At 54.7% G+C, this 24,449-nt stretch overlaps 2 protein-coding genes across 5 annotated transcripts; one reads left to right on the top strand and one right to left on the bottom strand.

Moving 5' to 3' along the window:
* The first annotated feature begins 3,441 nt into the window (after positions 1 to 3,441).
* Positions 3,442 to 19,861, top strand: Git1 (GIT ArfGAP 1). 3 transcript variants are annotated; one of them, XM_046447008.2, is made up of 21 exons: positions 3,442 to 3,617; positions 9,864 to 9,997; positions 10,672 to 10,784; positions 10,906 to 11,011; positions 11,557 to 11,774; positions 11,857 to 11,951; positions 12,290 to 12,332; positions 14,534 to 14,560; positions 14,736 to 14,784; positions 15,165 to 15,237; positions 15,772 to 15,869; positions 16,225 to 16,336; positions 16,472 to 16,605; positions 16,743 to 16,895; positions 17,024 to 17,254; positions 17,341 to 17,394; positions 17,559 to 17,645; positions 17,744 to 17,817; positions 17,952 to 18,134; positions 18,258 to 18,321; positions 18,481 to 19,861. In XM_046447008.2, exons 1-21 carry the CDS (start codon positions 3,566 to 3,568, stop codon positions 18,691 to 18,693), a joined length of 2,313 nt encoding a protein of 770 aa, XP_046302964.1. In that variant the 5' UTR covers positions 3,442 to 3,565; the 3' UTR covers positions 18,694 to 19,861. The 3 variants fall into 3 exon arrangements, with proteins under 3 accessions (XP_046302964.1, XP_046302963.1, XP_058436046.1); XM_058580063.1 differs by lacking the exon at positions 3,442 to 3,617 and adding an exon at positions 3,816 to 3,834; XM_046447007.2 differs by lacking the exon at positions 14,534 to 14,560 and having other exon boundaries at positions 3,480 to 3,617.
* A 764-nt stretch (positions 19,862 to 20,625) lies between these two features.
* On the bottom strand, positions 20,626 to 24,361 carry Tp53i13 (tumor protein p53 inducible protein 13). Of its 2 annotated transcripts, XM_046446873.2 has the most exons (7): positions 24,175 to 24,361; positions 23,916 to 23,984; positions 23,650 to 23,691; positions 22,034 to 22,162; positions 21,704 to 21,901; positions 21,055 to 21,619; positions 20,626 to 20,973 (listed from the first exon to the last, which is right to left on the bottom strand). In XM_046446873.2, exons 1-7 carry the CDS (start codon positions 24,244 to 24,246, stop codon positions 20,861 to 20,863), a joined length of 1,188 nt encoding a protein of 395 aa, XP_046302829.1. In that variant the 5' UTR covers positions 24,247 to 24,361; the 3' UTR covers positions 20,626 to 20,860. The 2 variants fall into 2 exon arrangements, with proteins under 2 accessions (XP_046302829.1, XP_046302830.1); XM_046446874.2 differs by lacking the exon at positions 23,916 to 23,984.
* Between the last annotated feature and the right edge of the window lie 88 nt (positions 24,362 to 24,449).

Here is a 24,449-nt window from a genome sequence, read left to right as displayed (position 1 = left end):
CTGTACCGATTCCCTAAGAGAGTAGGCAGGGAGTCGGGCCTGGCGAAACAGAGGCACTGCCCTGACGCCGGGTGGGCTGGGGCACCCCTCTTCCCGCTGGCATTTTGCCTTTTACTAGAGAGGGAGGGGGCTACAGGCCACATGACCATTTGGGGGCCGGAGGGAGGTGTGGCCTTCAGAATCCTGCACGGGTCCCAGGGCCTTGAGAATTCCAGATTCCCAGAAGAGAGTGGCTTATGCAGGACACTTGAGAAAGATGCAGGGAATCAGTACCAGAGACACCGGAGAAGCCAAGGGTCTAGCACCTGAAATATTTCCTCAAGATATTCCCTGCCCTCTTAGAAATAAACTCACATTCCACACATGACACTGGAAAGATGATTGCTCAGCAAGAACCAGAGTGAGGTTGGGCGGAGAAAGCAGCAGGTGGCAATTCCCCACCTCTACCCCCATGTGGGCCCCTCAATAAGGGAAGTTTACTGATTCCAGACTGCTTCCTCCCTAGATGACCCAGGGCAGAGGTCCTTCCAGAACGGTCCCTGCAGAGGGTGTGGTAAAAGTGGAATTGGCCTCTGGAGCCGCCAGTTGCAAGAGCTGGAAGAATCGAGAGGCTTGGCCCAGCCCCTGAAGGAAAGAGGAACTATGATGTCAAGAGACCTGAGTTTGAATACCTCCTTCCTAATTGCTGGATCTTAAGCAAATGCTCACATCTTCTGTTTCCACTCACCTCTAAAAACAGACTGGATACTACCTCCTGGGGTGAGCTAAGGATAATAATTGCCCTGGAAACGGGCACCTCCCTCCCACAAACAGGCAGACTGAGACAGGTGGTACAACCAGACACTGACTGAGACAGGTGGTACAACCAGTGCCTTCTTGAGCCCACCTTAAAACAAGGCAGGAAAAAGGGATTCCACATCAGCCCTACTTAGAACAACAATCCAAGAAGTGTTTGTGTGGGAGGTGCCAGAAAAAGCTTGCAAATTCCCACGCCTCTCTCAGGTTTCTTTGTGTGGTCTTCTCTTCTTCCTCCTCCACACCCTCTGGTGCCAGGCCCCGGCGGGAAAGGATGAGGGAGGAGCAGACTGCCTCGCCCCTTTCTCCAGCCTGGGAGGAGTTGGCTGGCGTCTCGGGATCTCGGAACCGCTGCCCACCTTCACCACTAGGGGTCAGCAGAGTGTCGTGGCTGCAGCCCGAGATGGGTAGGGCTAAAGCGAGGGAGGGGCGTCGAGGAGCGGCCTGGAGAATGCCTGTACATCTCATTAACTTGTTTTTAGACTCTTGTGTGTGGTTCCACTTTAGCTGTCCCGCTTCCTGGGGTGGTGACATCTCCATCGAGAAATCCAAAATCTTTTTATCCCCAGCTTCAAGCGTAGAAGCTTCGCTATGACGAGGCTAGGGGTTCAGGAACGAAGTTTAGACAGTGTGTCCATGCCAAGACCAATCCAGGGGCCAACCAGGAGATGGGTGGGGACAGGGGGTGAATCGTTCTTCTTTCTCTGCACAACCCCGAACCCGAAGGAAAGGAAGGTTCATGCTGGATTCGAAGGCAACTGTTCCCTGGGCAGCCCGGTTCTCTTTTTGCCAGGCGGCCATTGACACTAAACCCAAGTCGCTTTCTCCTTGGTCTGAGCGCTCTGGCTGCCACGTGCTCCAGACGCGCCCACACAGCGAAGAAACAAAGACAACCAAGCGGCTGGACTGCCAGCAGCCGCCTCGACATTTAATAAATGAAATTCCATAGCTGGGGGTCGATCGGGGGTGAACAGGCGGCCACCGTACGTGGGCTGAGCGCCCAGTACTGGCTTCCAGGCCACTCCTCCAGTGCACCCCTCCTCCCATTGGAGCTCGAAGCCCCTGGACTCCTTGGAGCGAGTGCACCACAGGGACTGCAGGTGGTGCTTCTCCCGCCCCTCAAACACACACCCGCGACTTATCTGCTTGCATAAACCCCACCAGCTGAGCTGCTGGGGGGAGGAGAAGTCTAATTTTTTTTAAGGTGCGATTATAAATATATCCCGTGGATCGCAATTTCAAACAAACTTGTCAATCTGGGCTGCAGTGAAAGGCGATGGAGGCAGCTTTGCATGTATTTCGGGTGGTGTGACTCATAAGCATTACTTGTCTTCCCTAGGGAAGGAGTCTGCCCACCTACAAGTCACTGCTGCTCTGGCACCGCTGGGATAAATCGACCCACTCGGGAACCATGCCCAAAGACTCCCCCCAACCCCTGCCCTGTTATCGAGCAGGAGTCCCTTGGCTCGGGGGCGGGGAGGGGGCGGGGGAAGCTCTTCCTTAGTTGTGTCACCACTGAGCTGGCCCCCAGGCCTCGTCTTGGGCACCTCTGCCTTCTCCCCACAAGCAGAAAGCACTGGCCTTTTGCTGCTGCAGGGATGGGGGCTAGGGCCACAAGAGGCACACGTGTATGAGGGAGCATGCTCAGTGCCAGGGTGCACCCACGTGCGGCCGGCACTTGGGCTCTCTGCCGGCCCCCCACAATGTCCCCTCCTTCCTCTCCGTGTGAAGTCTAGGAAGAAAGGCCTCACAAGAAACGGCCTGTGTATTATATGCACAGTCTCTGTACACACACACCTCTGGTGGCCTAGAAACACCATGTATACATACAAAGCAGATTTTAAAAGGGGGGGGGATATTAATGCATACAGGCACACTGGTCACTCCTCAGGAGGGCTTTAAAAACATCCAAATGGAAGCAAGAATGAAGGGATAAATGTATTTTTAGTCTGGATGCAGGGGGACACACTGCATGACCTCTCTGGTACCTGGGCATCCATATTGTTGGCAGTGTGCATACAGAGCAAGGGTGTGACCAGATACCCACCTAGTCACAGATGTGGACACACGGGGAACCTGGAGGCGAACATCGCCCCAACCAAAAATAGATGGGTACCCCAAGGCACAGCCCCTTTGATGGGGAGGGGACCCAGGCCTCCAGCTCATTCCTCCCTTCTCTGATCTCCACACGACTTGGCTCACAGTCGCGGGGCCAAGCGTCTCAGGACCACCCCCGCCCTCAACACGTACGCCGAAAGTGAAAGGGAGCAGACCATAAGAATGACTCACACAGCCTCCGGGCCTGGGGAGCGCCGGAGCAGAGGCCACCGTTGCAGGCAACGCAGCCTGCGTCGGCCGCGGTCCCTTTAAGGACCCCCGCCCCCTCCCGCCCGCGCTCCCGGCTTCCTTTCTCCGGGAGGCGCGGCCGGCAGCGCCGGGCGGCGGGGCGGGGGTGTGGGCCGCCCCTCCCCCGGTGGGCAGGGCCTGCGCCGCTTCCTGCAGGAGCGGCCGGGAGCCGCGCAGGGGGCGGGGAGAGCGAGCGGCGAGCGGCGGTGGGGTGGCGCGGGGCGGAGGGCGCCGAGGGCGAGCGGGCAGGCGGGCACGGCGGGTTCCGGGCCAGCCCCAGGAGCGGACGGTTGGCTGGACGCGCGGAGCCTACCCGGGGCCTTGCGGGAGCGGGGCCGGGCAGCAGGGCCGCCGCCGCCGCCCGGGCCCGCTGCCCGCGCCCCCCACGCTGGCCCAGAGGGCTGCGGCCGCGTCGCCGCTGAGGATGTCCCGGAAGGGGCCGCGAGCGGAGGTGTGTGCGGACTGCAGCGCTCCGGGTAAGCTGGCTGGGCCGGGGGCGGGACCGCACACCCAGGCCGCCGCCGGGCGGGCGCCGGGGCCTGGAGGGTGCGCTGTGCCGGGCCGGAGGGCGGGGCGGGGGGCTGCGGCCTCAGGCCTCGGCCCCAGCCCCAGCCGTGGCCATTGCGGAGCCGCGTCCTTGGCGGAGGGTCGGCCTGAGGGGCTCCTAATCGGTAGAGTCCGTGGACGAGTGAGGTAGGACATTCCCGGCGCCGCCTCCCATCTCCCCTCAGTTTGAGGGAGGCGGGCAGCTAGCTGCCTCTCCACCTCCATCTCGGTATCCAAACGGAAGCGCCAGCTTAGGGCGGTTGGAGGGCTCTGGCAGAGGCCGGCAGGATTTAGGAGGTGGGCGCGAGTCCGTTTTTTGTGTCGTCTCAGTGCCACCCCCACGTCTTGCACCTGCTGCTTGCATGGTCCGCATGCTCGCTGGGGTGGCAGAGGGCAAGGGGCAGATGAGCCAGGGGGCTTAGATACAGTTGCCTCAGGAGCGCCAGAGGGGATGGCTATTCCTAAGACTCCCTGCCTCTGGTTTCCAAAGCTGGGACTCCTTGTAGGGCCTGGTATTCAGGGCTAGTCCGAGCCAGGGCATCTTCTTCCAGAAGCATCCCCTGGCATGCTGGTTAACTGGGAACAGCTGGATTTGGCTTTTCCTGTTCCTAGTGAGGCCTGCCTGGGAAAGTGGTCTTGGCATTGACCAATCGTGTCATTGGTCTGGACACGAGCCTTTTCTGGTTTTCTAGCCCAGTTTGGCCAGAATTAGGTAGAGGGTAGAGAGTAGTGGCAAGGGGTGACCAGATCTCTCCTCATCCAGCTGGTTTCCTGGCTCGCCTTCTGGCTGTACTTATGCAGTGTTTTCCTTCTCCTTTCCAGCTTAAAACTCCTTGACTTGCTGAGGAAGTGAGGGGCAGTGACCCAAGAGGCTGCTCCCTTATGATATGGGAAGACACAAGCAATGATAGGGACTAGCAGCTGGTCTGGGGAAGGAAGCTCTGGACCTTGACCATCCTTTCTTTAGAAAAGGAATTATCTTCCTGGGCAGGCTCAGAGGGTCTGTGAACTCCAAGGAGACTGTGAAAGTATAGGGTGCTATTGTGTGGGCCCTTAACTTCAAGCCACTCACTTCTTGGAAAGCCTCAGATCCCAACAATTTGGGCCCCACAGATGGCCTATTAGTTCTTGTGCTCCAAGCTAGAGCATTTGGGAGCTATGGATACCTTGCAGAAGCACTGGCACAAGATATCTCATTGTATCCTCTCTTGGTTTGGATAGCCCTAAAGTGTCCTTACCCCAAATTAGCTAGAAATTGTGATTCCCTTTCCCCAACCATGGTCAGGTCTGGGAATGGAAAGGGTAAGAGGAGACCTTGTCTTCCTTCTCTCTGTCCCAAGCTGTTATATACCACTGTTAGGGGAGGGAGAGGTTTAGCAGGCAGGCACCTCATCAGGTAGCCTGAATTTTGGTGTTGCCTCTCTCCAGTTTACTCTGTGATTCACTGAAAGACTTTCCTCACTCTGGGCCTCAGTTTCCTCAACTGTGAGGCAAAGGAATTAGAGTAGAAATGGATTCCAAGCCCCCACCCCACCCCCAATCTCTGAATCTGTGCTCCTGATTCTGGGGCAGAGGCTATAGAGCAATATCAGCAAAACAGTTGTCCTTTCTGCGTTCCCTGTGAGTGTGTCACTGGAGTCTCTGGATGCCCGGTGGCCTTGGGGAGAGGAATAGTATTCATCAGATGTGTTTGGCAGCTCTGCTCTCAGAGGCATTTGTGCCCAGGGTACCTCCTTTTCCCCTGATCCAGGATGGCCCTCACCTCACCAAGAAGATAATGAGGTGAGCAGGATATTGACAAAGTCTTACTCATCATCCCACCTCAGCACATAGCATGGTGTCTGCCACATGGCAGGCACTCCCCAAGTCCCAGTGTTTCAGAGCTTCTCAGGACTATACCATACCCCTACCCTACCATGCTGGCCCTGGCAGCAGTGGCATTCTCAATCTGGGCCTGTAGCATCTTGGGCAAAAGAGACATGAGGATACTCAGCAGTTTAGAGTCCAGACCCAGTGCCAACCTTCTTGGTGCATGACTCCAACTCAGTCACTAGCTTCTCTCACAGTGATAGAAACCCTACAGTCTGAGCCCCAGGGGTGGCATCATGGCCTTTTCATAATTGGTTCATTTGGGGGAAAGGGGCTGATGGACCTGAGAGGTAATGCAGCCTATGCCCAAAGGGCCCCATCACCCAGGGATTAATGTACGGTGCAAGACAGCTGCTATGGCAGTTTGTGCTACCTAAACAGTGATATCTGCATCCCTGCCTGCCTTGGGAGTCCAGGAGAGGAGCAGGCATTGAAGCATCCTGAAGAATGTTGGTTCCCCATTCCTTTGTCTTCACCCACCCTGACACATGGCCTCTGTCCCAAGCTTCCTGGCCCGTCACTCAAGAACCTACTTACCCCATGGGAACCCTGGGCACAGGCATGAAGACCTCAAGATCCCCATCCTGTAGGTGGGCAGGCCACTGACAGGAGACATGTTGCAAGTTAACCTGCAGGCTCATTTCTCTTAATGTAGCTTTTGGGATGGGGTAAATGTTGGGCTTTTCTTCTTCTTACTGAGGTATAACTCACAGACATACCTCCACCTTAGTGTTCCTCTTGTGGATTTTCACACCTGTGTAAACCTATGAAAATACCACTGTGCTCAAGGTGCAGAACATTTCCATTACTCTTAGGGGCTTCCTTCTACCCCTCCCCAGTCCATATCACCAAAGGTAACCACCAGTCTCACCTCTGTCCCCACTCTTTTTTTTTTTTTTAATATTTATTTATTTATTTATTTATTTTAGTTTTCGGCGGACACAACATCTTTGTTTGTATGTGGTGCTGAGGATCGAACCCGGGCCGCACGCACGCCAGGGGAGCACTCTACCACTTGAGCCACATCCCCAGCCCCAAATGCTTGGGTTTTTTTTTTGGTGGTACTAGGGATTGAACCCAGGATCTTGTGCATGCTAGGCAAGCACTCTACCAATTGAGCTATATCCCCAGCCCCTCTGTCCCCACTCTTGACTGCTTTCCCTCTTGCCTACTGAGGATCTGGCCTTTAGCTCAGGAGAGGAAAGCCTGAAGCTGGTATTTCTATACAGACCTACTGGCCCTAGAAGCCACTGATGGCTTTGGGTAGTGGCATGAATTCACCTTAGTAGAGGCTCCCTTGGGGTTGACACTAGTTTAACATTTTATCATGATCCCTCCTGCAGCCTATTCACACATACCAGACCCACACCCTGACTATGGAGCCAGAAGGAAGCTACCACCTCCCCTTTAACACTTACATTCCCTGTTCCTTCTCCCCCAAGTTTGGTCCAAGGAGCTTCTTAGGAGCAAGGATTCCTTAAACTCAATAGCTGTTTGACTTTCAGAAACTCTTGCTAGGTCCTAGCACATGCTTGTAAACCCAGTGGCTCAGGAGGATCATAAGTTCAAAGCCAGCCTCAGCAACTTACTGAGTCCCTAAGCAACTTAAAAAAAAAAAAAAAAAAGAGCAGTAGGGTCTCTGGGGATGTGGCTCAATGGTTAAGTGCTCCTGGGTTTAATCCCTGGTACAAAAAAAAAAGAAAGAAAGAAACTCTACCTGACCCTTCTGCTTAGGAACCGGCCCAGGTGGGGTTTAAGGATTCTGTTTAGTAGACCCAAAGCCACTTGGGCAGATGGTGTAGGTAGAATGGTTAGGGTAGGCTCCCCTTCTATGTCATCCAGAACTCAGAATTGAGCTGGCAGCAGTGTGGCCCAGACCAGGACAGTGTCTCCTGCCCACCCTTCCTGTTTCAGATCATCACAGAGGAGAGAGGAGCATTCTCAAGCTGGGCTGTCTCTATTGCCAAACAAAGCCTTGGACCATATTCCTCTGGTCCTGGTCTTTTAGAGATTGTCATGTCAAGAGCCTTACCATGTCTGGTCTGCCCACAGTTTAGAGCTCTGGGGCCACTGGCGCTGGATATCTAGCTGGCCTTTCCAGTCTTAGCTTGTCTGGTAGAGCAACAAGCCTGGGGTGGAGGCCTCGGGGCAGCCCATTTATGATCCTGGCCTGGGCGGCTCCCCACTTACAGGAAACCCCACCATTTCAACAAGAGGAATTTAGGCTGCATCATTTCCCGCTTCCTGCCTGGGCTGCCGGAGGTGACTGTCAAGCAGACCCCCTGACCCAGTGGTATTTGAGAGTCGGGAGGGTGGTTTCCATGCTTGGGATACATTACTGTTTTGGTAAAGCCAATACAAAAGTGTGCCCTATGGCTCCCCCTCTTGTCATAGATGGCTGGTTCCTTCCTCATGAATCCCTGCTGTCAGCCTTCTAGGAAGGTATATGACAGCTGCCTTGTACATCCCTCATTGCCCTGTTTTGTGGGGTCCCTAAAGAACCCTAAGCCCAAACAAAGACTGAGCTCTCTTCCACTTAGTGTTCCCATTCTTTATTGGGGGACACTGGCCATGGGCAAAGTTCAGACCCTTAGTCTGCTCACAATTGTGGAAATTTTGATGGGTGTCCTTCTGGGGAAGGGCCTTAGAATCTCCTAGTTGGGAGAGAATCTCATCATCTCAAGCCTGTTTCCCTCTTTGGGGGACCACTACTGGGCACCCTGAGCACTACAGTGCAAGGCCAAGAGTCATCTCCTTCATCTCATCGCAGCTGCTGCCACCACCCCAGGAAAGGACTTCCTGAGCTGGGGCGGGGGCCTGGGCAGAGCTGAGTATCTGGGAGACAAGCTCCCTGCCCCCTCTTGGGCTACACACAATGACTGCTTTCTCCCCAGTGACCTTTCCACAGCCTGAGTTGTATGCAGCTGTCTCCTCCCCCTCTCCTGAGGGGCCCAAGATGGGTGGCATCTTACTTGCCCTTCAGAAGGACCCCAGGGGCTCCCACCCCATCCTAGCACTTCTTGTTTCTAAAATGTACTTCTCCCTAAGGAGTAGATAGTGGCTCCCAAGCTTGTGCCCATCCAGGGCTGTAGGGGCAGAGGGCATCAGCAAGTATGTAGACCTGAACTGGTTTGGGGAGTCAAAATGCTTGGGTTCACATCTTACCAATTCTACTCATTAGCTCTGTGACCTTGAGCAAGACCTCTGACCTCTCTGAGCCACTATATCCTCATCTGTAAAGCAGGACAGCATTTCCTCCTATGCCTGGCAGTTGTAAGAGGCCTCAACTACAAAGCACCTGACTTGTTCCTTTGCTCTATTCATCCTTCTTGGAAGTGGGTCCAGCCCACAATAATGGTGGTAAGGAGGCTCAGGTCTGAAAGGGCCTCTCACCTGCTAGTGCAAGGGCAGGAGCAGGAGCCTGTGGAGCAATGTGATCTGTCAAGCAGGTTCTAACAGTGTTGAGAGCCACAGCCGAGTTGGGTTGGTGCCTGGCATTTTGCCAGAAGGAGTGGCTGAGAGGTGACACCAGCAAGCCATTAAGATGATGATAATTAAGTTAAGCTGTGTATAATTGCTATGACTGGATGATGCTGGATTGAAACAGGCTGTGTATTCAGTTGTATATAGACCCCTGCTCTCCGGCAATAGGGCGGCTCCAGCTGCCTCGGGCGCCCGCTACTTTTGAGTTCTCCGTGGAGTTCCCCGTTGAGTTCTTGCGGAGCCTGGTAGAAGGCTGAGAGAGTTCCCGGGGAGTGCGCGGTAGAGTGCCGGTGAAAGTTCTGGCAATAAAGTAGTTCCTGTTTGAACCTACAAGTGCCTTGTGGCAGCTCGGTTATTTTGTGCTCAGCCAGACTGCGGCACAACAGAACCATGCATGTAGGAGAAATATGGTACTGCCCCAGAAGAGGAGGGGTACCCTGGGCTCTCTGGCACATGATGTCAAGGCCACATCCCACAGGGGATTCTTGCCTTCCTGGGAGGAGACTAGGGCAGCAACCTTGCTCCCTGAGGAAAGGCTGTGGGATCTGTAGTGGTGGCTACAGGACAGGAAGCTTTACCCACTGAACGAGCCCTGGGGATCCTAGGTCCCCAGAGGAGCAGGTATAAGAAAGGGTGTGGCTCTGTCAGTCCCCGGCTGTGAGCCTGAATGAGGGAGTCCCTCATTGTTAACCCAGCTCCTAGACTACTAGGGACTGAGTGACTGTGTATACACAAAGCACTAAGCATAGTATGGGCTCAGTGCAGGTACTCAGGAGGTCTCACCTATTGTTCATCTCCAGCTGACCCTTGCCTTCTTTCCCCAGACCCTGGCTGGGCATCCATCAGCAGGGGCGTGCTGGTGTGTGACGAGTGCTGCAGTGTGCACCGCAGCCTGGGACGCCACATCTCCATCGTCAAGCACCTTCGCCATAGCGCCTGGCCTCCCACTCTGCTGCAGGTACAGGGCTGGGCTGGGTGTTTCTTCCCACAGACAGTGTGCTGAGCCTGGGCATATTTCCTTCATACCTACTATATACCTATCTGGGATCAGCAGCTTTTAGAGGCATTGCCCACCTGGGTAGAGCCTGATTCCTAACCCTTACTTTTTTTCTTTTTTTTTTTTTTGGTACCAGGGATTGAACTCGGGGTCATTTAACTACTGAACTACATCCCCAGCCTTTTTTTGTTTTATTTTGAAACAGGGTATCACTAAGTCCTTAAGGACTTGCTAAATTGCTAAGATTGGTCTTGCAATCCTCCTGCCTCAGCCTTCTGAGCCCCTGGGATTACAGATGTGTACGACTGTGCCTGTTTGATACTAACCCTTTCTACCCATCTGCTTACCCCACATAGAAAGGAACCTTTTAAACCACATTTGCCACTTATTAGATTGGACAGGTGGCATTGAGCAAGTTGCTTAATGTTTCTGAATGTTGGCACACTCACCGTGTAACCTAAAGTGTTAAACAGGATCCTCATCTTTGGGTGGCCTGACTGGATGGAGGCATGCAGTGCCAGGCACACAGTAGGCCCCTTAGTACTGTTTCTAGCCATGGCAGGCACTCAAGGCGTGTTTCCCCCAGTGCCCGGCACGCAGTGGGCACTCTTTCACTTGGCATCTCTTCCCTGCAGATGGTACACACGCTCGCCAGCAATGGGGCCAACTCCATCTGGGAGCACTCCCTGCTGGACCCCGCACAAGTACAGAGCGGCCGCCGCAAAGCCAACCCCCAAGACAAAGTCCAGTGAGTGGGGCTGCAAGGGTGGTGGGCAGTGCTGTGTACTCTGGTACAGAGGCCTGGGAGGTGGCCAGATGACCAGCCTCTCTGGCCCTGCTCCCCATTGCCTCCTGTGTGCCCCATGCAGCCCCATCAAGTCAGAGTTCATCAGGGCCAAGTACCAGATGCTGGCGTTTGTGCACAAGCTTCCCTGCCGGGATGATGATGGGGTCACCGCCAAAGACCTCAGCAAGGTTCGAGGGGCCCCACAATGGATGGATAGACCTTTTCTCTTTTTCCCAGACCCATGACACCCTGAGGCCTCTCCTTCATTACCACTGAGCTTTATACCCCCAAAGCAGCCAGGTAGGGGAAAACAGGGCACAGTGAGGGGGTAAGACTGTTCTGTCAAGCTGGAAATGTCAAAGACTCTTCAGATTCCAAGTGGTCATGTAAAGCTAGACTCCCCCAGCTGTTCCTTGAAAGCTGGGAAATCTTGGGACAATTTCTTAGGCAGTCAGTTTCCTCATCTATAAAATATAGTAACAGTATCTCCCTCATAGGTAATGTCTGTCGCAAGCAGAGCACACAGCATGTGGTATGTGATGATTGTCAATAACTATTAATTGGCATTAATTCTGAATAGGGAAACCCTCTGTCCTCCCTGACATGACCCAATTTTGGCTGGGCCCCTTGGAGCTGGTACGAGTCCCAGGAGCAGCCTGGGCCAGGTACAGCCTGGGTGTTGGCAATGTACCTTGCACACTCACATATTTACTGCACGCTTTGCTCCTTACAGCAACTGCACTCAAGTGTGCGGACAGGCAACTTGGAGACATGTCTACGCCTGCTGTCCCTGGGTGCTCAGGCCAACTTCTTCCACCCAGAGAAGGGCACCACACCTCTGCATGTGGCTGCCAAGGCAGGGCAGACACTGCAGGCCGAGTTGCTGGTGGTGTATGGGGCTGATCCTGGTTCCCCTGATGTCAATGGCCGTACACCCATCGACTATGCCAGGTGAGGGTCAGCTGAAGGGTGAGGCTTGGGTGGTGGAGAGTGGGCTGCTGCTGCAGGGCTGAGCCATGCCCCCTCCCCACAGGCAGGCGGGACACCATGAGCTGGCGGAAAGGCTAGTCGAGTGCCAGTATGAGCTCACTGACAGGTTGGCCTTCTACCTCTGTGGACGCAAGCCCGGTGAGCAGAGCACAGAGTGGGCATGACTGGGCCAGGCAGGTAGGACCCAGACACACCCCAGCGGCAGGTGCCATAGTGACAAAGCCAGCTGGGGAACAGTGTTGCTAGGCAACTAGCTCCTGTGAAATTGCTGCAGGCTCTGGGCTGCAGCATGTTGGGGCCAGGGAGTGGGGGTGGGCCTAACTTCCAGCCAGTTCCCAGTTCTCTTGGGTTGGGTTGCCCTCCTCCCTTTCCCCTGACACTTTCTGGGTGCTAAGCCTTGCTCTCAGAAGTGAGGTGGGCTCTGAGCTGCCTAAGCCACCCAACATCAGTGACTTGGCATTTTTATTTTTGTTCAGATCACAAGAATGGGCATTACATCATCCCACAGATGGCTGACAGGTGAGTGCCCACCTTATGCCCCTTCTTAGAGACTGCTGGATGCCATGTGGGTGCCTGACCCCAGAGCCCCACCTTGCCCCTCCCCAGGTCTCAGCCTGGGACCCCACCCTCCATCCCCAGGTGCTAGAGGCACAGGTACTCAACAGCCCAGTCTTCACTCCCCAGGGTAGGTACATGTCAGCTCAGTATGTGCAACACAGCTAAGCCATATTACTGTCCAAGTATGTGAAGGGCTTGGGTGTAAAGAAAGGCCCCAGGCTGGGAGGGTGGACTACTAAGTTCTGACCTGCCTTACAGTCATTAGGAAAAACCTCCACTCTATGGGGAGAAGTTAGGCTCCAGGGAGCTGGCTTACTGTGTGACTGCTGACAAGGCCCCTGTGTCCTCTCAAATTGGGCAGAGTATGAATGGGACATTTCTGCCTCTGATCTCAGAGGCCCCAAGAGCCTCAACTGTGAGGGACACCCCTAGCCACTCAACCAGCTCAGAAGATAGATGCTGGCGCCACCTGGTGGCCCTCAGATAACCATATCTTCATGTCTCCATCTGGGGAGAGGATCTTTCCTCCCTAAGGGCGGTAGGCAGATGGGATGGTCAGGCTTGGACAGGTCAGATCCCTAAACCCAGACAGACCTCCTCTGTTTTAAGACCCCAGGATTCTGCCCTACTTCTCTGATCTGATTCTGCCTGATATGTGTGCATGCATGTTTGTGTAATAAACATATCCACATATGGATGTACACTCAGTGAAGAGCCCGCTCCTCGTCAGAGCCCGCTTCTGTCTGGAGACACAAAGGTAACTCAGACACGATCCTTGCCCTTGAGGACTGAGACTAGACAGAGAAGCAGCCTGGCCAGGCCTTAGTTCACTGAGAGGAGTACAGCAAGAGCAGCATAACAGAGGCACAGAGGTCCAGGAATTGAAGGCAGCTTGTGTGGCCAGAGCATACTGTGAGAGACAGGGAACAAGACGGGAGAGAGTCAGGTGTGAGAATGACCAGCTCTGTGAGCTTTAGCTGCCATTCCCAGAGCAGAGTTCCAAGCATGGATGTGTAGAGTCATCTCTGCTATTTATTGATTCTGTGACTTGAGGTAGGCTACTTAACCTCTCTGAGCCTTAGTTATCTCACCTAGAGATGGGGTAACCTAGCTCAGGACTGTTGCAAAGATTAACTAAGAAATGCATGCGAAGTATTTAGCAAATAAAGTGAACTTTTTGATAAACTGGATGAAGTATGCTGTTATTATTGAAATGTTTTAAGGCAGGGTGTGAGTAGTACAACCAGAGAGCTGCAAGGCTAGGCCTTACTTTGTGCAGCTTCTCCAGGAGCACAGGATGCCCACCAACCGCTTTCTAATCAGATCACCCTGATGGGATGCAATGGTGTACATCTGTAATCCAGGCTATTCAGGAGGCTGAGGCTGAAGGATGGCAAATCAAGGCCAGCCTCAGCATCTTAGCCAAATCCTGTCCAAAATAAAAAGAGGGCAGTACTTATCGGGGTCCCCTACTCTTTAAAAAAAGAAAATAAATAATAAAAAAAATAATAAAATAAGGTAAAGAGAGTTGGGGATTGAGCTCAGTGATAGAGTGCTTGGTTAGCATGCATGAGACTAGGTTCAATCCCCAGCAACACACCCAAAAATAACAATAATAGTAATAGTAATAATAAGATTGTGCTCTGTATGTGTAATATGAATTGTAATGCATTCTGTTGTCATATGTAACAAATCTTAAAAAAAAACTTTAAAAAAAATAATAGTAAAAATGGCTGGGAGTATAGCTCAGTGATAAAGTGCCCCAGGTTCAATCTCTAGTACTGCCAAAAAAAAAAAAAAAATCACCCTGGCTGCTGGCTGGAAAAAGTTCTAAGGGCAAGACTCAAAGCAGGATATGGGTTAAGAGAGTGTTGCAAAGGCCTAGGCAAGAGGAAATTATGGCAGAACTGGGAAACTTGGCTAGGACTTTAGGGTTAGGAAGGCTGTAGGTAACTCCCAGGTAGCAGACAGTGGATGGTCATGGAGAAAGAGCAAAGCAGAGGATAAGAGGTCAGGGGGAGGTGAGTTCCCTTTTGTACACTCTGGGTTGGGTATGTGTGGAGACCAGTCTGAGCTTGACACAAGAAGGTGTGTGCTGCCCGCTCCTGGGTAATTGCTGCCTCTGTCCTGTTCTCCCCTCTGCTGCCTTCCTCTGGACTTAGATCTCGGCAAAAGTGCATGTCTCAGAGGTATACCGTGCCTGCCGGGCAGCAGGCTTTGGAGGTTGGGTAGGGCGGGGAGGCGCTTGGTGTGTGACATCAGGGTCTTATCTCCCTGGGAACCCTGCATGTTTGGGAGGTCACTGGCAGGGGCCTGGCCACTGCTTATATCTGGTCTCTCCCCTTCTCCCTTCTTCATCTGCAGCCTGGATCTGTCAGAATTGGCCAAAGCTGCCAAAAAGAAACTGCAAGCGGTAAGTCTGCTCACACAGGCCTGTGACACTTAGAACTGCCTTTCTTGACCTCTGCATCCCATGCTATTACTCCTCCTTCCTCTCTCCTGCCCCCTCACTAACCTTACTGGGCTCCCCTGTAACCTCTCCTTGCTCTTGTCTTTGACCCTGACTCTGCCCTCCAACATATTAGGAATCCCAGAGCGTTAACTGGCCTGACCTCTTGTCCTCTTCCTCTCTGGAGCTTGGCACATAGACCCCTACCCATTTTCCAGTTCTGAGACTGTTGGGGCTGGGCAGCACAGAGGACATGATCCATTCCCCACGTCTCACAACATCCTGACCTTGTTGGCACTCTGGGGTGGTTGGTCGGTTGAGCCTGGATCCCCCTCTGCCTCCAGCTCAGTAACCGGCTTTTTGAGGAGCTCGCCATGGACGTGTACGACGAAGTGGATAGAAGAGAAAATGATGCTGGTGAGTGATGGGTGGACACCAGAGGTCTTGGGAGAGGGACCTGCAGTAACAGGCTGGGGCTTGATGTGGGTCTCTCTGATCCTTTAGTGGGACTAAGAAGGGGTAGCTGGGGTTTGAGCTACTCAGGGTTCTGGCAGGGAGCCTCTGCCAGTGGTGAGCCCGCCTGGCAGCTTCCCCCACTGGGCAGGGTGTGCCGAGCTAGAGGCAGCCAGCCTGTTCCTTCCGCCCCCAACCCTGGAATGGAGCTCATCTATACTCTGGCTGTCTCCCCAGTCCTGCTCCGCCCCCCTGCATCACTCCTTCCTGGCCACAGCCAGATTCCAGCCCAAATTCTGAATGTGGCCTGGCGTGACAGGCCTTGTTCTGTGCCTCAGTCACTAATGGGCCTCACCCAATTTTGCTTTGTGTGCATGGAGACCACCTCTGTTGGACACCCACTTGGTGGGTATAGGGAGGAGCTAGGAAGGCTTGACCCCACCTCCGCCCTGGAGGCCTGGCCCCTATGGATGATCTGCTCCCTTCCCGCCCCGACAGTGTGGCTGGCTACCCAAAACCACAGCACCCTGGTGACAGAGCGCAGTGCTGTGCCCTTCCTGCCAGTTAACCCTGAATACTCAGCCACACGGAATCAGGTAAGAAGGCTGGGGAGGGAGCTGAGGAGGTCTCTTCCTTTCCTAGGAGTCTAGTCTTCTCAACCTGGGGAGGGGAAGGCGGGGTGGTGGTGTTGACACTGGGATCTTACAGCAGGAAAGAAGCCCTTCTTTCAGCACTTAGAGTTCCAGTCTCTTCCCAAGGGCTTCTGTGGGCACCTGAAACTATGCTGGCCCAGCTCCAGGTACAGCTACCAGGTGAAGTTGGGCTGGTGTTTTCTAGCTATGGTTGGATCAGATGGCAAGGTGCTATTTTGCTACTTTGTTCCCATCCACGTGGATCATCCATATATACTCCCCTTATCCCTATGCTGACCTGGCCCTTTCTGCCTTACAGGGACGACAGAAGTTGGCCCGCTTTAACGCCCGAGAGTTTGCCACCTTGATCATCGACATTCTCAGTGAGGCCAAGCGGAGGCAGCAGGGCAAGAGCCTGAGCAGCCCCACAGGTGGATGGGCATGAGTGGGGATGTGGGCAGTGGACACTGTCCCAGGATATTCCCCTCAGTGGCTCCCTTCTCATGGGAACATGATAAGTGGGTTGTGTGACTGAGCAAGCAGAGTGACAGGTCTTTTGTCCTCAGACAACCTGGAGCTGACTGCGCGGAATCAGAGTGACCTCGACGACCAGCATGACTATGATAGTGTGGCTTCTGATGAGGACACAGACCAGGAGCCCCTGCGCAGCGCTGGTGCCACTCGGAATAACCGTGCCCGGGTCTGAGCACTATCCCCACTTCTGTGCCCCCATCAAGGCCCAGCCCTGTCTTGTATCCCAAGTCCTTGGGAACACATGGGCTGGTTGCAGCTTGGAGGGCCCTTGACCTTATGGCTGACTAGCTTCTGTCTCTACAGAGCATGGACTCCTCAGACCTGTCTGATGGGGCAGTGACACTACAGGAGTACCTAGAGCTGAAGAAGGCCCTGGCTACCTCTGAGGCAAAAGTGCAACAGCTCATGAAGGTCAACAGCAGCTTGAGCGATGAGCTCAGGAGGCTGCAAAGGGAGGTGAGGGCTGCAGCTTCTCTGGGAGTAGGGGGAAGGCTTCTAGGCCTCCTGGAGGGGGGGGAATCACCCTCTCCCAAAGGTGGGGGTGCCTACCTGTATCCAGCATTGGACACTGTGTGCACTCTCAGATCCACAAGCTACAGGCAGAGAACCTACAGCTCCGGCAGCCACCTGGGCCCATGCCCACACCCCCACTCCCCAGTGATCGTGCAGAACACACAACCATGGGGCCTGGCGGGAGCACCCACCGCAGGGACCGCCAGGCCTTCTCCATGTATGAGCCAGGCTCCGCCCTAAAGCCCTTTGGGGGCACAGCTGGGGACGAACTCAGCACACGGCTACAGCCTTTCCACAGCACTGTGAGTTGCCCATGGGTCTTAGGTGGGGTAACAGGGATGGGGCTACCACAAGGCCCATCGTGACACCCACTGTGCTACCACCCCAGGAGCTGGAGGATGATGCCATCTATTCAGTGCACGTCCCTGCTGGCCTTTACAGGGTAAGCTGGGCCTGGGGAAGGTGGGTTCATTGCAGCCAGAAGGTTTTGAGCCCCAGTGGGTGTCGGGCTGTGCTAGATGCTGGGACAGACATGGTCTCAGCCTTCACTGTGGGTGAGCTGGGGCTGGGAGGAGATACTGACTTGAGCCCTGCCCTGGATTTCAGATCCGGAAGGGGGTATCTGCCTCTGCAGTGCCCTTTACTCCCTCCTCCCCGCTGCTGTCATGCTCCCAGGAAGGAAGCCGCCATGCGGTAATATTTCTGCTCCAGTGGGGACCGTGTGGGAGACATGGGCTTTGTGGGCCCAGGGACACACACACTCACCTGCCACCCTTCCCCTCACCCTCTAGAGCAAGCTTTCCCGCCATGGCAGCGGTGCAGACAGTGACTATGAGAACACGCAGAGTGGAGACGCTATGCTTGGGTGAGGCACCCTCAGGTCTCTTCCCAGGCCTGCCAGCACCCAGAGGGAGGAGGTGGAGAGGGCACAAGCATCTATGGGCACAGGCAAGCTGCCTGTGGCTGGAACATCCTTCTCCTTTCCAAACCTGGGCTCAGGCTGGAAGGGAAGCGGTTCCTAGAGCTGGGCAAGGACGATGATCTTCACCCCGAGCTGGACAGCCTGGATGGAGACCTCGACCCTGGGCTTCCCAGCACTGAGGATGTCATCCTAAAGACAGAGCAGGTCACCAAGAACATTCAGGAGCTATTGCGAGCTGCGCAGGAGTTCAAGCATGACAGGTATGGAAGTGGGCTCAGGCTTCTTTTGGCTTCCAGTTCAGGGTTGAGGGAGAGATTGGTTCTGTCCCTGGGACCCTTACTTGAGCATTCCCTCACCCAAACCTTCTCCATTCTCCTCTACAGTTTTGTGCCCTGCTCAGAAAAGATCCATTTGGCTGTGACCGAAATGGCCTCTCTCTTCCCAAAGGTACCAGGGCCAGAGGGAAACAAAAGTGGGAGGAGGGCCTTGGGGTGGGGCAGGCATAGGGAATCTGACTGCTGCCTGGTGGAGACACGGAGGCTGGGCCGTAATTGAGAAGCATGGCTTAAAAGTCCAAGGCCTGACCTACCTCATTTCTCCCTTCAGAGGCCAGCCCTGGAGCCCGTGCGCAGTTCCCTGCGGCTGCTCAATGCCAGCGCCTACCGGCTGCAGAGTGAGTGCCGGAAGACCATTCCCCCAGAGCCCGGCGCCCCTGTGGACTTCCAATTGCTAACTCAGCAGGTCATCCAGTGCGCCTATGACATCGCCAAGGCCGCCAAGCAGCTGGTCACCATTACCACCCGAGAGAAGAAGCAATGACCACTCTCCCTGCCCTCACCCACACCCTGGGACCTCACGGGAGCTGGGCCACTCTAGACACTAACCCACCCCAACAGAGCCACTGGCACAAGTGCCCTTAGTGCTGCCACTCTCCCCTGGCAGCCAGGTGCCCTGGTGCCCATCCCCTTGAGCCCCAAGTATGGGGAGGTGGGGTGGCAGGAGCTTCTGTTCCCCACATTCCATGCACCTCCCCCCTGTACATAGCATCCCTCCCTTTTGTGCAGGGGCCTGCAAGGCATCACTCCCAGCCCATCACCCTCTGGGGCACCCTCACCCAAGGGTTGGATGGGGACACTCCAAATGGGGCAGCTCCCCCTACATGCACCCCACCCCCATGAGCCACTTCAGCCCTATTGGGGGCTGAGCGGGGGCATCCCCCTCCTTTGTACATAATCTCCAAGGATGTCCCTGCCCTGTAGCCACCAGCCCCCTTGCTGCTCTCCTTTAATGCCAAACGGCCCCTGCCTAGGGCATAGGCCCAACCTGTGTGCCGGGGTCCCCAGCAGCAAACACTGGAAAAATCTTTTTTTCTCTCCTTTCCCCCACTTCTTAATTTTAACTTTGTGGTAACTTGAGTGTCCCTGCGTGTGAGTGTGCGGGCGGCAGTGCCGTCCTGTATGCCTGGCCCATCTGGAGCTTTGAGGGGCAAAGGGAGCAGAACAGTGGGAACAGCATTGGGGGTCAGCCTCCCTCTTCCACATCTGGGACCAGGGATTGCTGGGGTCACCAGCTGTGGTCCTACCACTGCCTCCACTTGGATTCCTACTCTACAAAACTTAAAAGCAACACCACTTCCCTCCATCTCTCCTCCCTTGAGGAGAAAGTACTGGCGTGTGGAAAACTGAGCACCTGGGGCTGGCTCCCCGGGGTCCCGCACTCAGCTGGTGGCTGTGGAGCTGAGAGCCACCTCCCTGTAACTTCAGTGGGCCAGCACCCATCCTCACTTCTACACCCATGGTGGTCCTACCATCTGAAGGTGGGGACCTGGCAGCAGTCTGAGAAGGCTGGAGAGGCAGACAGCAGCACCCACCAGCTCTTCTCTATAGCCTCCCCTAGGAGGCCAGGCCCTACCTGTGTGGTGGTGGGTAGGCTGACTGTCAAGATGTGTGTCATGTACATTTGTATCAAAAATAAATAAGTGACCATGTGCCAGCTTCTGATGCTTAGAGAATTGGGGATGGGAGTAAAGGCAGACCTGAAGTGGAGAGAGAAACCTGGAAAGGCAGGGAGCAAGGGAAATCCTTAAGGGTCAGAAGCATCTTTGGAAGAGGAGCTTGGAAATAATGTTTGCATAACTGATACTGACACCCCTAAACCCTTAAAAGCCTGTGCCCAGGAGCAGCTGGGCACCGTTGGCGCATGCCTATAATTCTAGTAACTCAGGAGGCAGAGGCAGGAGAATCATGAGTTCAAAGCCAGCCTCAGCAATTTAGCGAGGCGCTAAGCAAGTCGGTGAGACCCTGTCTAATAAAATACTAAATAGGGCTGTGGATGTGGCTCAGGGGTCAAGTGCCCCGAGTTAATCCCTGATACAAAAAAAGGCTGGGGTTGTGGCTCAGTGATACTGCACTTGCCTAGCATGTGTGAGGGGATGCCAGTTGCTTGGGGAGGGATTACTGGGGATTAAACCAAGGGCACTTGACCACTGAACCATACCCCTAGCCTTTTTTTATGAGACAGGGTCTTGCTAAATTGCGGGGTGCCTTGCTAAGTCGCGGAGGCTGGCAATTTAGCAACTCCCTCTTCAACTTGTGATCCACCTCAGCCTCCGGGAGTCTTCTGGGATTACAAATGTGCCCCCCCACGCCCAACCCAACCCTATTTTAATGAAGCCCCTTCTCAAACACTGTTGAGATGGGCCAGTGTCCTAGAGGTAGCTGTGTCTGGTGGATGCACAGGCTCAACTCCGGGTTCTAACAAAATAATTTAATTAGAAACGGAGTTTAGGCCATGGAGCAGAAATGGCTCTTCCCTTGGCCACCCTGCTCCCCACAACCCCTCAAGGAAGCGAAGCCTCTGCAATGAATAGGCAGGGTCGCTCTGTTTGCCGCCAGGGGGCGGCCCTGCACTTGGCCCACGTGGCAGAGGTAGGAGCCGCCCAGCAGGAGGAGGAGCCCACAGGCCACAGCCAAAGCACTGGGACAAGTTAGTCAGAGCTGTCCCCATCTGGGCCGCTGTCCGGCGTGGGCGGGAGCAGGGGTCTTCGACGAGAGCGCTTAACCCTGCGCGCGGGCATCAGCAGTCTCCGCTTCAGCACAGCTATGGGCAGCGGAGCGCAGTCAAAGGCAGGGAACCTTTGGGGGTGAGGCCTGCTGGGAGGTGGGTGGGGAGATAACTTACCAGCCACAGTGTCCTGGCTGTCCGATGTGGGCCCCCAGTAGATGCTCTCGCCCCGGCGGAAGTTTCGGTGCAGCCGTGTGCAGAGTGTGGCTAGGGTGAGCAGCACTAGCAGGAAAGTCAGGGCCATGGCAGCCCAGGCAGCCTCCTCGGTGCGTGGGGTGGGGCCCCGGGCTGCCCGGGGAGGCCCTGCTGCCCGAGGGGCTGGGGAAGCCTGATTCGGGCAGGCACAGCCTCCTGAGCTGCCTTGCCTATTGGGTATCTGAGCATCCGTCCTGGAGCTGGCATTGCTTCCAGGCTGTCCAGGCTGTCCAGGCAGCAAGGAGACAGGGGACACAGAAAGAGCATTACTCCCCTCACCTGTGTTTCCTAAAATGGGCTGCTGGGCCTTTAAGCTCCATGTAGAAGCAAAGGGAATCCTCAGGCCAGAAGGAGTGGGCTGAAGACCAAGGACAGCACGCAGCCCCCGCCTCTTGGCACTACTCAAAGAAGGCCATCTTGGGCCTCTAGATGTCACCTCTGTACCAGGAGGCCGCCAACTCCGCAGAGCAAAGGCCAAAGCTGGGGCCTAAGGGGAGAAGAGATAGTAGTCACCCCTGCCCTGTTCAGACTGACCCCACCTCCAACCAAGCCTGGGCCCAACACCCCTCACCTGCACACACCCTCTCCTGCATAGCCTTGCTGTGCTGGGGGTTGTCACCAAAGGAGAAGGCCCAGGAAGGTTGTCAGAGTGGAAACATACATTTTTCCTCTGCTTCCTCCGCCGTCGCCTCTTTAGCCAGTGGGCAACCCAGGCTGGTTCTACCCATGCCATCTCCAGTGCCATCCCCCATACTGTCAGCACCAGGGGCTATGAAAGAGGTATCTGTTAGATCTGAGATGAAGGTGAGGAGAAAAAGGATGCCCCTGAATTTTCTTTTCCCTGCACATGAGACTGCACCTTCTGCCAGAATCAGGCAACCATCTTTCATCAACCACTTACCCGATCCCGAGTGAGGCTGGAGTCAGGAGCAAGTGAGGGCTTAGCCACACAAATGTGGGCAAGGAGGACAAGCTGGAGCTTCAGCCAAGGGTGGGCACAGGGGTGGTAGAGGAAGGTGACATCCTCAGCCTGGAGGAAAGGCACAGAGACATCAAGCCAGGCCCAGGTCCTTCCCAGAGAATCACAAGTTCTCCCATCCTTGGGACCATTATAAAGCGACTCCCAGGATAGTCCAATGGTCCTTTCACTTTCAGAGTCCAGGAAAGGGCAAAAAGCCTTGGGCCAGACTCTAAGTGTTCCCTTCATCCCTCCTCTCCACCAAGTACCACCAGTCAAAGCTGAGCCTCTAAGCTTCCAAGACTGGGCTACCCTGTTACACTCAGACCGTACTCTTTAGCTATATTTCTCTGTAGCTGTACTGATACCTCTACTGATTCCCAGTCTTGATTGTAAACATCCCCCCAAATGAAGACCAAGTCTTCTATTTATTAATCCAATCTATACATTCTCCCAAGAGCAACCAAATACAAGACATGGAGACAGCAGGTGCACAATCTCAGGATGAAAATATTTCATCAATCATTATTCTTTGAATGAGTTGAGCTGGTGCTCAGCACTGTGCTAGATGCTGTAGAGGATGCCAAAAGAGAACTAGATTCTGCCTGCGGGGAATTTATGAGAAACTCAGGGAAACAACTAATGCCAATGAAAGAGCAAACTAACAAAACTCGAAGTAGTTTGTTGTTAAATTAAGAGACAGGTTATGAGCGCTACAGGGATTCAGAGGGAATGAAGGAAAAAAGGTAGACATGATCAGGCAAGGTCTCAGGGAGAGGTGACACCAGCACTGGCATGTGAAGATAGATTGCAATGGATAGCAGGAAGGTAGGGAGCTGCATACTTCAGGTCAGGAAAGTCCAGGTGTGGAGAATAAACAAGAGCAAAGGTACCACCAGTGGTGGGTAACATGACTGACCAACATGACTAAAAGGAACTAAAGACATGTAACTTAGATGAAGCTAATTTAATTAAGGCCCGAGAAGACAGGCAGGGGAGCATAGCCTTGATAAAACAGGAAATAAGGAGCCACTGATAGGTTCAGAACAATGAATGACTTAATGAAAGGGTGACCAGTGACAGCGAAGACAGGGACAACCATGCAAGCTGAACCCACAGTCTGGAAGTCTAATCTGAGGCACATTCCTAAGTGACACAACTTTGAACCTTCCAAAGTGCTATCACACAGTATTCATTCACTCCTTACAGGTAGGGACAAAATTAATACCCTCTCTTCTAGAAAACTGGAGCTCAGAAAGTCAGAAGACCTCCCAGTCACACAGGGGAGTTGGGGTGGATTTTCTCCTGCTACCCTCAGAGTTCCACTTGCCACAAAGCCAGCTATTTGGCAACATTCGTGACAGCATTGCAGAGGACTCCAGGCCTATAGTTCACTGTCTGCCCTCTGTCCTGGGATGGGGAACTGGAAACCTTGCCTCTTTCTGCAGGAAGTGGTAAGAAATGGAGCTCATGAGTAGAAAAAGCGGGGATATCTGCAGGAGTCTCAGCTGTCCCCAGGTGCAGAGATCAAGGATGGGCCGGCCCTTGCTTGTACTTACCTGCCCTGGTCTCACCTGTGTGTAGGTCACTCTTGGTAACACCTACACATGGGGAAAGAAGAGAGCTTAGAACAGCTGCCAGACTCCGTGTGCGGGATGGAGAGGGGACAGTAGGCTCCAGGCCCCGTGCTGGGGTGGAGAAATTGGTAACTGAAGACAGGGGGAACTGGCAGAGGTCCCCAAGAGTGTAACCGTGGAAAGTTCAGAGAGGCCAGCGCAGCTACCTCTTCACATCCCTTTCTCCTTCGGCCCTCCAGGGCTCCTACCTGTGGGGGCAGAGGCCACAAGCCCTCGGGACAATGGGCTCCCGCCTCCTCCACCGTCTCAGCCACCACCTGTGGATCCAAGGCGCAGAGCTGGGGCGTCGGCCTCAGCGAAGGTCCAGTTCTCTCCCTTCCCTGGCCCGGAGTTGGGGTGAGGAGGACTCCTAGTCCCCTCTCCGCGCGCCACCCTTCCAGGACGAACTTTTTTGCAAAGCGCTTTGAGAACCCGAGCCGAAGCCTGCCCAGGAGCGGGTCGCCTTACCTCGCTGGGACCCAGGAATCCCGCTAGGGCTGCCAGGAGAAGCAACTTGGGCAAAGACTGAGGAGGCGCCATCCCAGCCCGGCCAGTGGCTGGGCCAGCGAGGAAACGCGTAGCCCTCTCGGCCCCAGAGCCCTGGCGCCCAGGCGCCGCCCGCGCGCCCACGTAGATCCCGGGCTCGCGCGCTGTCCTGCCCCCTCCACCCCCGACCGCGCGCCCGTGCCTCGCCCCGCCCCCGCTCCGCCCCCAGCAACCAGGAGTGCGCGCACGCGTCCTAC

The sequence above is a fragment of the Marmota monax genome, unplaced genomic scaffold, assembly GCF_021218885.2.
Source record: "Marmota monax isolate L192 unplaced genomic scaffold, Marmota_monax_Labrador192_F-V1.1 WCK01_AAM20220418_F8-fsc00138, whole genome shotgun sequence".
Lineage (NCBI taxonomy): Eukaryota > Metazoa > Chordata > Mammalia > Rodentia > Sciuridae > Marmota > Marmota monax.
Note: the sequence above shows the minus strand (reverse complement) of the source record. Positions and strands in the feature narration are given on the sequence as shown.